Source organism: Triplophysa rosa, linkage group LG11, assembly GCF_024868665.1.
Source record: "Triplophysa rosa linkage group LG11, Trosa_1v2, whole genome shotgun sequence".
NCBI lineage: Eukaryota > Metazoa > Chordata > Actinopteri > Cypriniformes > Nemacheilidae > Triplophysa > Triplophysa rosa.
Window position 1 is genome coordinate 5307819 of NC_079900.1, and position 15667 is coordinate 5323485.

The 15667-nt window shown below is 38.9% G+C and overlaps 1 protein-coding gene across 1 annotated transcript; it reads left to right on the forward strand.

Annotated features, from left to right (window-relative positions):
• The first annotated feature begins 10199 nt into the window (after nt 1-10199).
• cbx4 (chromobox homolog 4 (Pc class homolog, Drosophila)) lies at nt 10200-14706 on the forward strand. The gene is made up of 5 exons (XM_057345116.1): nt 10200-10492; nt 10577-10620; nt 11053-11118; nt 11805-11871; nt 12337-14706. Exons 1-5 carry the CDS (start codon nt 10424-10426, stop codon nt 13621-13623), a joined length of 1533 nt encoding a protein of 510 aa, XP_057201099.1. The 5' UTR covers nt 10200-10423; the 3' UTR covers nt 13624-14706.
• The last annotated feature ends 961 nt before the right edge of the window (nt 14707-15667 follow it).

Below are 15667 nucleotides of genomic sequence, written 5' to 3' on the forward strand. Positions count from 1 at the left end.
TTAAATTCCGTTTGGGTGAAGATCACAATGTCCAGATTTGTTGAGACTAGGACTCAAAGGTGCCGATTCATTTTTAAAGCAAGCTGAGATGTGTCTGTCTATCCTTCACAGTTTGATAATATCACAGCATAATGCTTTTTTCTTTCTCTTCCGCTCAAAACATTATTTAAATTCATGAATACATTTGTGAATGATTCATCAATTTGACTTTTGATATCTTTCATGTATCATTTTTGTATTCAAATTCTCAACGCAAATTAAGGTCGTCACAGTCTGAAGCTGTCAAATCAGATTTTCACAACACAGTTATGGTGGCCAAAAGAATTCATGACAATGATATTATCATCTTTTTGTCTTTTGAAATGAAAGACCACAAATTAATTATAATTTAATATAATACGATATTATTATTAATATTACAAATTAATCATGAAGAATGTATCCTTTTATTTTGTTTATTTAGTGTTATTTTAGTGCAGGGAGGTGGAGGGAGAGAGTTTGTAACCAGTGTGGCTCTTATTGGCAAATGTTAACAGGTGAAATAACATCTACTGTTGAAATGTCAACCAGATACGTGTTGAAATGTTTACAACATGATCACGTGTAGTATTAACACAATATCAATAATTGCAGTTAATATAACTGTTATAGACAATGTTGGTATATTGCAACACCCCATAGCAAACTATTATTGTCAAATGTCTCTAAATAAAAAGATCACTACAATTGTTTTAATTAAAATGCTAAAAATCAAGGTGAACAATGTAGAGATTGATTTATGAAATTGTATGGTTAAATGTTTTTTTTTTTTAAATGGTCTAAATGTTTTAGGTGGTTCAATGTTTTATATAATAAAAAGCTTCTTTCCAAAACACTTTACAAAAGTATTGTCAATAACATTATTTTTCAATAATGTCATTGACAAACTTTCACACTAATTGACAGTCAGCTTAATGTGGCTCTATATGGATAAAGCTGCATTTGTAATTGTGATTTACTTATTCCAACGCTGAACTCGTTTCATGTGGTTGTGTTATTTGTTCACACCATATACGCAGGGGGAGAAGCAGGTGCTGGACGGACAGTCAAGAGAATGGGAAAACATTCCTCACTTTACATTCCCTCTCAAGGACGTGCTGATAACGGCCCAAAGCAATGTTTGCGTATCTGTGTGTGTGTGTGTGCAATTACACGTTACCCGGGCTCCGCCCTGCAGATGAGCATTTCCTTACTGACAGACTAAAAATAAGTGTCTAGCTTAATCACATATTAGCCTAACAGTTTTAATACGCTTTGAAATGAGTGTCAGGACAGCTGTAGTGTCAAACACAGACACTGGAGGTGTGACACCGTGAGATTGACAGACCCATTAACCCATCATTTGCCGCTTAACAGCATCTGTTCTTAATGCATGGCGTGTGTGCGTGCGTGTGTGGATGCAAAGGATGTGTGTGTGGGGGAGAGAGAGAAAGAGAGAGAGTCGCTCATGCGCTGGGCTTCCATTAACCTGTACCTCTTCCTCATTAGTGCTGTTTTTCTGTTGCCATGGTGGTCTATTAGGGTGTTCAGATTAAAGTATAATTTGCATGTGAATGTGTGTGTGTGTTTGTGTGTGTGATTAGGAGGTGGGTTGTAGAACTGGGACACCAGTAGCTTTACTGTCTTTGTGTTAATAGGAAATAAATGACAGCGACCCCGCACACTTTCAATACACTCAATACAGTCTCTCATTATGACGCGGCAATGTATTCGATTTTGAACTATTCTGACATTCAAGATATCATGAATGAACTTTTTTGTAAATCGCTTGTGACCTTCAAGCTGCTGGTCTCAAGGTCATGCTTGGAAAATATCATTTGTCTAACAGTCTTGAAGTGTTCATGTTAATGTGTAAGTATAATAACTAGAGATGCTCCGATACTAAATTTCTCAACCGATGCCGATAATTAAGAGTGATATCTGATGATGCCGATACTGATATCGCTAGTTTGGTGGTCATATTAACCCGCATTAACTAAATTCTGAAGATTAAATCAAGATTTCTTAACTTTCTGAATGTTATGAATTCCTATAATGACTATTAATATTGAACGTCAAACTGGTGATGTTTCTTAACATTTTCCAGGCACGTGCAGAGGGGGGGACCGGGGGTGCTTGAGCCCCTGCCCCTTTGCCCAAAGTGCCCTTTTTCATGTCCAAAGTGCCCTTTTTTTTGATGCCCAAAGAGGACCCCCGGGAAGGCATTTGCGACCGGCCGGAATGCGATCGCGAATGCCAGAATGTGATCAGAAAGTCTCCAAAGGTCTGTGTACGGCACTGACATATTCTATTTACATTTACATTTAGTCATTTAGCAGACGCTTTTATCCAAAGCGACGTACAAAGTAGGGGAAAAACAGTAGAAGCAATTTATGCAACAAAAGTACAACAATGCACAGTATTCGAAGCTAATACTAATATAGATAGCCAATAGTGTGAAAAATTGCTTTTATCGGAGCATCTCTATTAATATGTCTTAATTTTGAAGAGTATGTATGTTGTTTTACAATGTAAGAAATCTTTTCACTCTTTATAACAATTATTGAAAGAATGAAAGAATGTAGCACTTCTCATATTATGACCTCTAATAATCCCTGCGTTGTTTTGGTCATGTTTGGCTAGAACTTAAGCACCCATAAACGTCTAAATATAAATGTGATGTTTTTTGACATGTTTAATTTAACGCATGTAATACCTTTATTCAAAATATACGCCACCTGGTATATTTTACAGTCCAAATACGTTTTGGAGACCAGTGTACATATTTAAAGTGCGTTTTTTTGTCTGTTTTGTCATTTCCAGAAAGTGATGCACCTGTGGTTTTGCCTCTCTGTGGATCGCATTCTGAGCTTTTGCAGTGGACAGCCGGTCTTACATGCAGCTGTTAGGCAGCTGTTTCTCTTTACTTTCATAAGAATGTATGTTTGTGTAAGTGAATAAGTGTGTTAGTCATACGTGTTAGAAATAATATACATTGAGAACAATACCACAATCCTTCATTTCTCCAACTGCCTTTCGCTCTTTTGGTTTATTATTGAAATTCGGTATTCCAGCACTGGTAATATTGCTGGCTCCTTCATGATAAATTGCTTGTGTTTCTCCTCAGTAAGTTTCTTTCTGCTACGGTAAATGCATTAAAGTAAATAAGCTTCCCTCATGCAACCAACGCTCTCAGAATCACGGACCTACACAATTCCACATCAACAGCGTCTCCTCCTATAATTTGTTTCATTATCCTGTGGGAGATGAGTCAGAAGCGCTCCTGTAAATCTAAGGTGACTCATGATTTACAGGAGTGCTTTTGAGTCACTTCCCGAAGGATAATATCTCTCCGTAACCCACGGCCCACCCTCGCAGGCTCTTACACTCGCTCTCTGTGTGGGCTGGTGGGAGCGAGACCTCAAATCTTCATAATCACAATATCCGCCACTCGCGGCGGTGCAAACATCATCAATGAATATTAATGACGCACAGCACATCAACGCTACGTCAAAACCCTTTCCGGTATGAAATGGATAAAAACGGATTATACGCAGCATCTTTCAGCGGCCTTCCAAATCTCATTTTCTCTAGAGCATTTTAATAAAACTGAGGCATGTCGCTGCCAGGAGAAGCTCAGAGTGCCACCGGCTTTCATCCTTTTGTGAATTTTTCATTTGCATGGGTGTTTTGTTTGTAGTTTTCTGTCATCATTTACTCAACCTGTTGTCATTTTAAAGCTGTGTGATTTTCTTTCTTCTGCAAAACACAAAAGAAGATATTTTGAAAAATGTTGGTAACCAAAAACCATTGGTCCCGCAAAGACATTGTATGGACACAAGACCAATGCAATAAATGGGAATCTGCGGTTTTCTGTTGCCAACATTTCTCAAAATAACTTCTTTTGTGTTCTGCAGAATAAAGAAAGTCATACAGGTTTGAAATGACAAGAGGGCGTGTAAATAATGACCGAATTTTCATTTCGAAGGTGAACTACTCCTTTAAAGTTATGGTATAATTTTGTGTTGCCTGTACATGCTTGCTATGTTGATCAATAAAAGCCCCTTTTGCTTGTTTTGATTAGAAGTATTTTGCTAATATTTCAATAGTATTTTTTATAAGCTTTGGCCACATCTTATACTTAAGACATTTGCCTTTTCAGTGCTGCATTGTGCTCTTTCCTTTCAGCGTTGGTTTTCAAAATAAAAATTGCTGATGGTGTAAATCACAGCAATTTCGTATTTTTAACCAGCAAACCGTTTATCTGTAATATTTGTGCTTTCAAACATATCATTGTGTTATAGCTATATAAAACATGGCATTTATTCTATGCAAAATATGGCAGCATCAACCAATATGCTCATATTCACATCTATAATCATAAATCAATATAGTACATGGCAGTGAGAGCACAACACAGCAGAGGGCTGGATTCTATAGGCTGTAGGGGATAGAGGTCAGAACAATGCATTTGTGTCAGAGTTCTGCGTCGTACCCGCGTCAGTGTTGTTTTTATGTGACCTCCTCCCAGGCTCCAGGAAGAGAATAAAAAAAACAGGACGTTTTGTAAACATCAGCTTATTGTGCTTCATTAGATGTGTCTTGTACAACAGCATTCAATTCACGTGAGTCAGAGGCAATGAGGTGCATAGGGTGCATTGTGTTGACATTGAAAAATGTGGCGTTGGATGAGAAAATATGGCCAAAGGGGGAAAAAATGGATCAAAAGACGTTTTTTTTTTAATTGCCATCATTGTAGTGTGTGTTGGGGTCGATAATATTTACAATAATAATACAATAAAACTGGTGCATTTTAAGCAAAGGTGAGTGTTTTTCATTTATTTCTATGGAGTGCTCTCGAGGTGGATTGTGGGAATGACAGCGGTGTGTGCAGAGGAAATGTCTGTTCAGACTTTCTCGCTTCATAAATCACAAGAGCAGTGCGGGCATGGGAGAAAACGTAAAGCAAATCAAGCTATTTGTAAATGTCAGTTGTATAATATACGATATATGGCGTGGCTAATTTGATTGGACCATTTATTTGACATTGAGACAAGTTTAATTTCAGGCCTCAACTCAAAATGTTTGTGCATTTTTCAGTTGGCTCAGTTAAAGTTTTTAAGGAACAGTCTGTTGCCACAAGTGATCATTTGCAATTGTGACAATTTAACCAGCCATTTACTGTAAATGTAACCATTCAACTGAGACGTAACCAGATTTTTTAAATGATCAGGGAACACACAAACTGACTTAATGTACTTTAACAGTGAGCACCGTCACTGTACATAAGGCTGTCTGCCAAATATCTCCACGATGATTGAAGTAATGCTTAAAGGAATAGTTCACCTTCAAAATGAAAACTCTGTCATTATTTACACGCGCTGCAGAACACAAAAGAAGATATTTTGAAAAATGTTGGTAACAGAAAACCGTTGGTCCCCATTGACTTGCATTGGTTTTGTGTCCATACAATAGAAGTCAATGGAGACCAACATTTTACAAAATATCTTCTTTTGTGTTTTGCAGAAGAAAGAAAATCACACAGGTTTAAAGTGACAGCAGGGCGAGTAAATGCTTTTTCATTTTGAAGAACGAAAAATGAAATAATTTTTCGTTTTGAAGGTGAACCATTCCTTTTTAATATTTTTAACAAAAGGTTTCTGTAGGAGTGTAGCAAAACAGACTAACATAAAACAACTGGATTTTCTCTTGATTTGAATAACATGTGTGTGAATCTCACTCTCAACTCTCTTGTTTTCGTCTCCCCGGAAAAACGCACAATCCGTTTGATTCACGGCTCAGAGAAATGGAAATCTCACTTTGTGAACCTGGTGTCAAAGGCCAACAGAAGGAATTGTGGGAACAAAGTGAGCAAACACAGCCAAGCGAAGCACCTCGATCCATGTTTTCCACAGATACTGTAGGCATTCATTCTGTAATTGAGCCGTGCTTGTGAACTTCTTCAGTACTGTATTGATTTTTGGCAGACAGCCACCATGACCTAGATTTTAGCGCGAGGAACTTGCACGCAGGAAATTCGTTCTGAAAAACAATAAATTGAGCATCACAAAGCATCTATTGTGAAATGAAATATCTTCTTTGTACATCTGTTTGACTTTATGCTATTCGGAGATTCTGGATGGGGTATGTGGTGTGGATACAGGCGTATTGATTTGCCATTAACTTCAATGGGAAGGAAAAATCTATGGCTTTCTCTTTAAATAACCATCAAATGTGCTCGGGCAAATGCGTAAGGTGTGCAGGGGGAATTACGGTCAATATAACATGTGATACTCTTATCAAAGGTGGTTTGTTTTAAACAAAAACAAGATTTGACCTCTCCGAGTCTATAATAGGTCTCATGTGACTCAAATGTCTTTGCTTAGCTTTAAAAGGCATTTTTCTATGAGGTCATTTTACCTTTCTCTAATAGAAAAGTCACTGGAAGATGTTTATAGCGTCATGTTATGCACGAGTAGGATTTCAGCACGAATATCCAAATGCAACAGCATGCAAGACACATAATAGGCTAATTAAATATGAAACATGTAAACAATGTGAACAATGAAAACAACAATGTACAAGCAGAGCAAAAACATCCTTGTGGTTTAAAATCATTATTCATTTGGCTTAACAAAGGAAAAAACAGCTTCACAATTCCTAATTCGTCATTGTATATGCACACAAATCTATCTTTTGAATCATGGTTTGAAACAATGCACTCCCCCCGCCTCTGAATTCCCAAGCAATAGTGAGGTGAATTCCGACACTCCCGAATTTCCATATAGATAGACCACCACATCACAGTGCACTGCATTGTCCATTTATCCCATCTACGTTTATTCGAGATATTCTTTTTTAATATGTTTCATCTTCCCCCTTCCCACGCACGCTTCTGTCGCCGCGTGCCCGCGTCTTTTTATTAGGCACGCGATTGGTTTCGTCTGGTCAAATGAATACGCTTGCCTGTTAAATTAACTGTTTATATAGTTATAGAGCAGCAGGAACTCAAGGTTGCCGTGTGAAATAGCTTCATTGACCCCGAGACCAAATAGTCTGTTGTCAAGGCTAAAACAGAAGGAGGCTTCTAAAGACAGAAGGGAGATGCCAACTCAATACTCATAGGAAATGGCACATGCCAGTCTTGATTTACATGACACCGGCCAAAGGAGGATTTCATTGCTCCGAGGTTGTACTTTCCAAGGAAATGAGATCTCGGTTATTCACGTCAAGTTTAGCTAGATGTTTCTCCCAAATTACACGAAAAATAAACGAGATAATTGTTGAAATATAGTATAAAAATCGTGGATGGCATGGTTCATGTAAATCATTTGATCTTATTGGGAGTCTTTTACTTTTGATGGCATATTTTCCAAGCAGAACTTTAAAACGGTGCAGTCTAATGCTCACCATCTTTGATTTCTTACCAGTAAAAGGCTTTGGCACACAGCGCAGATCTTTAAAATGGGTTAAAAATAGCATTTCACTGCAAACTCAGAACGCAGAAAGCATGGTTCGATGCTTGATATAGTATTGACAGGTCATCCTACTGGATCTCTTTGCACCCTGGGGATCTCTGCTGTCTGTTTTGGGCCCCTCCCCCTCAGCCGACAATCCCAACCCCCTTCATCTGCTCTGGGGGTAGAGAAGCGCTGCGCCACGGGTCCGTTCTGATGAGCAGACACTCCTACCAGCCGTGTGCATAACAATGACATAGTCTCTGTAAAAATTGATAGATTGGGTAGATTAAAACGCCGGCGGAAAATTAACAGTGGCACCGTATTTTATCTCAACAATCATAATAATTGAAACAGAATGGAAGCTGAAGCTCGCAGTGCCGGACGCATTCCATCTGAATGTAAAAAGATGGAAAAAATGAACAATTGCTTTTTAATCGCATTTCTGTAGACTGATAAAGTGTTGCATCACTCGTCGTTATTTTAAAAAGAGCACCGTTTTAGGATCTTTTTGGCACATCGCGTGCACTTTTGATATCAGCTCATTACTGCAACTTAATGAGCACCACTGCGCCGGGACAGAATGCCTGTAGGCCCCTCTTAACATTTTCTAATACCCTTCCAGCCCTCAACCAATCCTCGTCCATGACCCTTTATGGTGGTATAAATGCAACGCTTGGTTAAGCAATGGAAGCTTCTCTTATAGTCGGGCACACATCGCTTTCTCTCTTTCAATTCCTTTCTTTGGTGCTTGGCACTGAATGAGCCAGCGGAGCCCCTATTTTGGGGTTTCTGTTAAGGAGTTTCCATACATGGTAATGGTCTGTAACAATCAGTTGAAGATAATTTCAAGAGCTTTCAACTGTCTTTTGCTGCCAACCAGAGACGATTTCTAGTGGTCCTTAAGGTCATTGCCATTATCAGGCATTCAAGCCAAAGCTTATATTGTCAAACAACATGCATGGATTTGAGCTGATATATCTGATATGTCAATGCTTTTGCATTGAGACTGTTAAAAAGAGCTTGTAACCTTTGCTAGGTGTTTGATAACAGTATTCCTGTGTTTTGGATTCGATGGCATTTCTGTGCATTGAAAATTGTTGGATTAATATTGAATTAGTGAAGCTCCTGCTGGGCTTTTGGAAAATTAGTCATGCATTTATTAGAGTAAAAAAACGTGGGTTTTGGCAGACTGATCACGATTTACCTCAATTATCATGGTTGAACTATGGGTATTGTGGCGAGACCATAGTAAATAGCTACAACTAAAACCAATAACTTTGGTTACTATAGTTAAACCATGTTTAATTTTCGTAACGTCGGACCGTACGGGATACGCAGATGTGCGCATGTAAAATGCTGTTCTCACACGCTGTCGTTTTTTCATAGCGTTTAGTTTTATTCTTACAAATAAACTGCAAATGTCGGTTATGTCGATTCATATAACAGAAACCCCAATCGTTAATACATTTCAACCAGTATCTCTCTTTTTCTCTGGTTCTCTCTCTCACTCTCTCTGTTTCTGCGGCAGCAGGGCGTATTCCTCCCGACATGCAGCACAAAACGACGATCTATTTACCTTGATTAAAAACACATTCCGTCTATGTATCGCATAATATAGTGCTCTTTGTGTAAATATTTCAGTTTGAGTGTAAGAAATGTAATCAAACTGCAGAAACCCAATATATTTTACGCTTTCTATTTCATTGCCTTATATGGATATTAGGTTCGCTGTTGACGCCTCAGACTCATTTTAACCCTTTGGTTGCTGAATTTTATTCGCTGGCAGTGCATACATATGCGAAACTAAAAATGAACGTACTGTACTTAGCCTATTCCGTTTTAGGCAAAACGTTTTAGGACCGACAGCTGTATGTCTTGTTATTTATTTTCAAGTCCATACACAAACCTTTGCGTAACCGTTGCGTTATGTGAATGATGCATCCGTTAAATGTGGCGGAACGAGCAATAAATTTACCTTCATTGAAACTGATGTGACGGATCGAAATGGGCTATTAATAACATACTGGCGATGAACTTTAACTTGCTCCTTTATTAATAGAGATTCTTATTTACCAGAGAGATTTAGATATGTAACTTACAGGTGTGGATCCGTTGCTACGCTGCGTTGGGAAATGAGCTCTAACGTAAGCTGAGGTAAAATGTATTCTGGTGCTTGCCTTTGGGTTCATATATATATATATATATATAGGTTTATATATATATATATATATAGGTTTATATATCAAGCCATTTACAAAGTTCTATATAAAAAACCTATATCATTTATTCATTGCTTGCACCAAAATTTGGTTCAGTTCAGGATATTCAGCTATTTTTTAAGTGCTTGACATTTCCTAATATACTAAATGCATACCGTTTCATGACATTTGAAATGCACACTGCTTCGTGTCACACATGACTAGATAGATAGATAGATGGATAGATGGATAGATGGATAGATGGATAGATGGATAGATAGATAGATAGATAGATAGATAGATAGATAGATAGATAGATAGATGGATAGATGGATAGATGGATAGATGGATGGATAGGATAGTGGAGATACTGGTTTTTTTTTTTTTAAAGCATCCCGTTTAATGCTTATGTGTTCATGCACATTTGCAAGTTGTCACTGAAAGCGTTTAGACACATTTTTCTATTCTGCATTCAGCACAGTTTTCAACCTCCCCCTCCTCGCGCGCTGCCTGACGTCACGCGCCCGCCTCAGCGTATTTTGCGTGAACTATTTTCTGTAGTAGCAACACCAGCAGTGAGCTTCTCCAGTGCCCATCGTGAACATAGAGACAAATACGAGCGAGAGAGGAGGGGTGAGGGACGAATTCATCTCGGGCCACGGCGGTGGCAGAACGCGAAGGCGTACGGGGCATTGCACCAAGATTTGACGCGTAAAACCGCTTGGTAGCACCGGTGACAGTGTGAGAATGGATCTACCTGCCGTCGGTGAACACGTCTTCGCGGTGGAGGGCATCGAGAAGAAGCGCCTACGGAAGGTAAAACTGGCGCTAACTAGAACTACCGTACATGGTGGAGGGTATTTTTCGTTGCTCGCATCTCACGGATTTTTCGTTTTGCAGGGCAAAATCGAGTATCTGGTGAAGTGGCGAGGATGGTCGGCCAAGTAAGTGTTTGTTTGACGTGCACGCTGTCTTAGTAAATGCATGAACGGTGGATGTTGGCTTTGGTAACCTGCACGGGATTTGGCGCGAGTTGGGGCGGAGAAGCGGTTTGCGCGGATTCCATCACAAATTTACGCGCGTGACGGTCTTTCGTCGTCCTGGCGTTTTGTTTTTATTATACGTGTAACTGTGCACATGTGCGGTTTGGCATGAAAACAAGTAGGGTGACGATAACATGGCCACCGTGTCACATTTTTTGCAAGTGCACTGAATAAGCACTCGTTTTTCAATTTTGGACAAAATGAGGTTTGTTTGTGTATGCATTGCTTTTAATGTATCTAACGTTTTGTGAACGTTTTTGTAATCATTTGTTTGTATTTGCACATAATTACCATTACCGTTGGATTTTAACCGTTCCTTCCTCGATATTTCAGATATAACACATGGGAACCCGAAGAGAACATTCTTGATCCGCGGCTTCTTGTTGCTTTCCAAAACAGGTGAGATGGAGGACGAATAACAGAACTTGTGATACTGACCATATATGGTCACGGGAGGCGGAGCTTACCCTATGCACAGTCACCGCTTGTCCTCTATGTGAAGATTAATTGTAGCCCACAGGCCAGCTCCATATGACTGCTACAAAGACTCTCTTGATACTTGGCTTTTATTCAGGTTGAAAACACCCCATTGCTATCACTGTTGCCTGACTCATGAAATTGATGTTGAATTTATAATGGTGATTTATTTTCTGGTCTAAGCTGCAGTAGTGGGCAAGCTTGGGGAAAAAAAACTCATGTTTAAGATCTAATCGTGTCTTTTCTCTTAAGCATGCAGTACTTTAAAAATCTGGAGATAAAGAATGAAAGCATTCCAAAAATGACTCGAATGATAACTAGAAATGTTAAGGATTGTCGCTCTTGTGATGTAGAGTTTCACTTTGTTGTACATAGGTTAAACAGTTTCAGGTTACCCAGTGTGCTCATGGTGCATGTTGTGTCCTGGTGATCAAAGAGATCTGTCATCTAGATGTTGTGTTACTTTGTTGATAAAAGTTTTGGAAAGTATGAATAGACTCATTTAAAGGTTTAGAATGGTAGAAACAATTGACTTTTAGTACAACTTAAGGTTTTGAGGATGTCTTGTAAACTGTATTTTTTATAAATATATATTGCACTTTTTTCAGAGAGAGACAAGAGCAGTTGGTGGGCTATCGCAAAAGAGGACCCAAACCCAAGCACCTCCTCGTCCAGGTACGTCAACTTTTGCTTGCACAGGCTTTCTTTGTTTTTTTGTCTGGCGGTCAGTAGTTAATATTTTCCCATATTCGCAACCAAGGTTATTCTTTTCCACTGTGTGTGCATGAGACTATTTCTGTTTTATTGTGAATCAATAATTATGTGCACCAGCGGCTCCTTTCTGTCTGCGTGTAGCTTTACGTACAGAGGTTTATTATAACTAATGCTGGTGTCACATACAGTTCATCTATGATGACAGTTATGGCCTACCGTGTTTGACTATACTGTTTTGACTTTGATATCAACGTAAAATCTTGGCGTTTCTATCACAGTGCACTTGAATCAATCGAGTTACTGGAACAACAGGAACAACAGGAAAAGAAACACATACCGTGGCTAACTGACAAGCTCGAGCTGTAAATACTGAACTGAGCTTTCAGTTCATGCAAGATGTTCATATTCGTGCTCCTCTTGTTTCAGCTTCCAGCGTTTGCCCGCCGATCCAGCATACTGGGTGGTCTTCAGGACATGTCGCTGGACGAGGAGAACCATCCCAAGACGGACTCGCTCCAGATCCAGCGATCGCGGCCACAGCACTACCAGCTCAACAGTAAAAAACACCATCAGTACCAGCCCAGCTGCAAGGACGTCCCGGCAGAACAGCACGTCAGCAGGAAAAAGAAACACTTTTATCAGCTCAACAGCAAAAAACATCATCATTACCAGCCAGACCCGAAAATGTACGACGCGCCGTTCACGGGACCCAAAGAGGCCAAGGGTCAAGACCCTTCCAACAAAGGGTGGAACCTCCCTCCGGCCCTACAACAGAAGTGGACACGGAACAAAGACACAGGCTGCCTGAGCAAAGTGAAAGATCTGTCTGTTGAGCTTAAGGGACTGCCGAATAACACTAACAAGGCAGAGCAGACACTCAAGACCAGTTCGAAAGCGCTTCCTAATGGCATCAGCGGTAAGATGAAAATCATCAAGAATAAAAACAAAAATGGCCGAATCGTCATCGTGATGAGCAAATACATGGATAATGGCATGCATTCATCTAAAGTTAAAAACAGGGCGACTTCCGCCGTGGAAACAGCACAACGCCATGAGGACTCTACCAGGACAGACAATCCGTCTGATGGTGAAACATCAGATCAAGGAGAGGGCCAAAAGAGCGCTTGTGTTGAAAGCATCAGCAAAGTTTCTTCTTCTGCTGAAAGGTCCCACAACAAGGACGAACTTTCAAAAGCCAAGCCTGTAGACTCTGTAGGACAAAAAGTAATCAATCCGATGGCAATACGCCACGCTCAGCCACTGCATCCAAACTCATCGCCCATGGCGGCGGAAAAAGCCCCATCTCACATAGACACCAAAGTCAATCACTTTAAGAGGAACCTGTCAGAGCCCGGTGAGGACGTGAGAGATCACAAGCAGTTCTTCAGCTGCAGAAGCATCAGTGCTCCAAATACGGTTCTCTCTTCGCCTCAAAGAGAACCCATCAACTTGCATTACAGAGGTTCCCAAACCAGCCAAGCTTACGGTTGCGACTTCACCGACACCATCCTGGAAGAGCCCATTGACTTGAGTTGTGGTCCGACAAGAACTTCAAAACAGCTACCCACAGTTCATTGTGCTGCCGAGAAAGCTACTGAAAGCTCTGAGAAAGAGGACAACAGTTTTAAACCCTTTGTGGGGAATGTTATCATCACAGATATCACCACGAATTGTTTAACCGTGACCTTTAAGGAATATGTGCCCGGGGAGTAAGAGCAAGCGAATTCTTATTGGTTCATGGAATGAACCGGCTGGATTCGTTTTGAGATGCACTAATGCATCATGGTCATTCCATAAGATATATTTACATGTTTATTTAACAAATCAAACATATAATGTACATATTAACAAACTAATTCTATGAATATAGGGTTTGTTTGTTTGGGTGTTAATTATGTGTTTTGTCATGCATACAATTTAGATAATTGGCAATGTGCTGATGTTTCTTGATACGGGAAAGTAAATAAAGCCCTGTAGTGTATGAAAGCGTGAAAACGCTTTGAATTGTTATGAATTTGTTTCTATCTCAAATATCTGGCTAATGCATAGAGCACACTAGTGAAATTGAAGAACTGGATCTTAATGTTAAATGCACTTACCCACTCTTTTCTATGTCCACGAATACGATTGTTGGGTAGGATGAGTTAAATGCACATTTTGAATTTGAAACAATTCTGTTGTCACCTGTAACGACAAAATGGTTGGTAAGAGAAGTTCATATAACTGAGACCTAAATCTTTAACTGCCCTGTCATCATAAATGTAAATGAATCTAAAAAGTATTTTTGGAAATTTGTGTAACAGATCTTGCTTTGTTTTGGATTATGAAATATTTTACTTGACTGACTGGATTTTCTGATGTTGTCGACCTGTGAGGTCTTGTGCAATGCGAGATAAACAACTGGATTGTTTCATGTGCTCTACCCTTAAGACGTTTGAGTTGCACTTTATAATCTCCTGGATATCTTTTGTAAGTCAATAAAGGCCACATCTAACCTTCGTGCGGAATATTTTATGACTGCAGTGTGACTACAGTCAGAGATAATCATAATGTTTCATGTATGTTCTATAATTGAGCGTGTTGATGCTTATAGGTTATGTATTGTAGTCTAAAGTCAGTTTTACTGTCGATGCAATGCAGCTGCCCGCTGAGATACCTACACAGATTACACCATAATGCTGTCAATATTAGGGGTATTTTATATGCATGTCATTTTATAAACGGTAAACATTGAATTGAAAGTGCTTCTTAAATCCATTTGAAATCTCTTCAACAATAAAAAATAAAATATGTTTTGCAATGATTCTGTAAAGCAGTCATTTTCGTTTTCATTCTTTTCAAGCCCTGCGTACAGAAACAAAAAAACTGCAGTGATCTTAAACATTTGTCCCATTTCAATGTTTTTCCTCATAGGTTACAACCTCTTGATGCATTTGTTGGTATGTGTAGTGCTGTGGTCCCACAGGACTGGAAATGACTAAGATTTATAGAGGGATTGTGAAATTTAGCGATGCTGCCTCCTAGGTGTAGTTGCTTCTGTCTTTATCTATACCAGAGTCAAGAATCAAGGACAACTTCACATCATTCTTTAAACTACTGATCCAGACGAAAGATAAAAATGTAATAACCAATACACAATACAATTTATATGATATACATACACACGTTTTCTATATCTATACTTCTATAGTTTCTATAGCTCATTTCACAGTTTTGTATTGTTGCAGAGCAACGTAACAGAAAATACATTTTAGCAATAAAGACTAAAGAAGAAACAGTATAGATATAAATAAAAGAAATAGAAATTATATAAAAATATGTATATAAAAAATCTGTGCATGGTATTAAGAATTATGGTAGCCTATTATTGCAAATTCTTCACAAGATGCACTAAAAAATAGGCTTATTGTCTATAGGGTTGTATCTTTAACAATTATCCGACCTTTACATTCATCATATTAATTATAAAATATACGGTATATGTATAGGCTATAAACGACTGTGATTTTTAGGCTTGCATACTTGGAACGGTTCCCGTCGAATATAAAATATGTTTTGCAAATATGTCATGATCTTTAAACATAAATACGATCAAAATGAATGAAAAGGGAAAACAGGATTAATGAATCACAATGGATCCAATGGATATGATAATGAGTCGTCCCGTTTTGAGATGTGGATAAAATGACCCAAGTGGACAATATGAGATATTTGTTTATTGTCTTGCTTATTAATGAGGGTTGTTTTTAATAAATGT

Coding starts and splice junctions, on each gene's coding strand:
- cbx4 (XM_057345116.1), top strand. CDS start 10,424: ATGGATCTACCTGCCGTCGGTGAACACGTCTTCGCGGTGGAGGGCATC. Junction 10,621..11,052: donor TGGCGAGGATGGTCGGCCAA/GTAAGTGTTTGT, acceptor TCGATATTTCAG/ATATAACACATGGGAACCCG. Junction 11,119..11,804: donor CTTGTTGCTTTCCAAAACAG/GTGAGATGGAGG, acceptor CACTTTTTTCAG/AGAGAGACAAGAGCAGTTGG.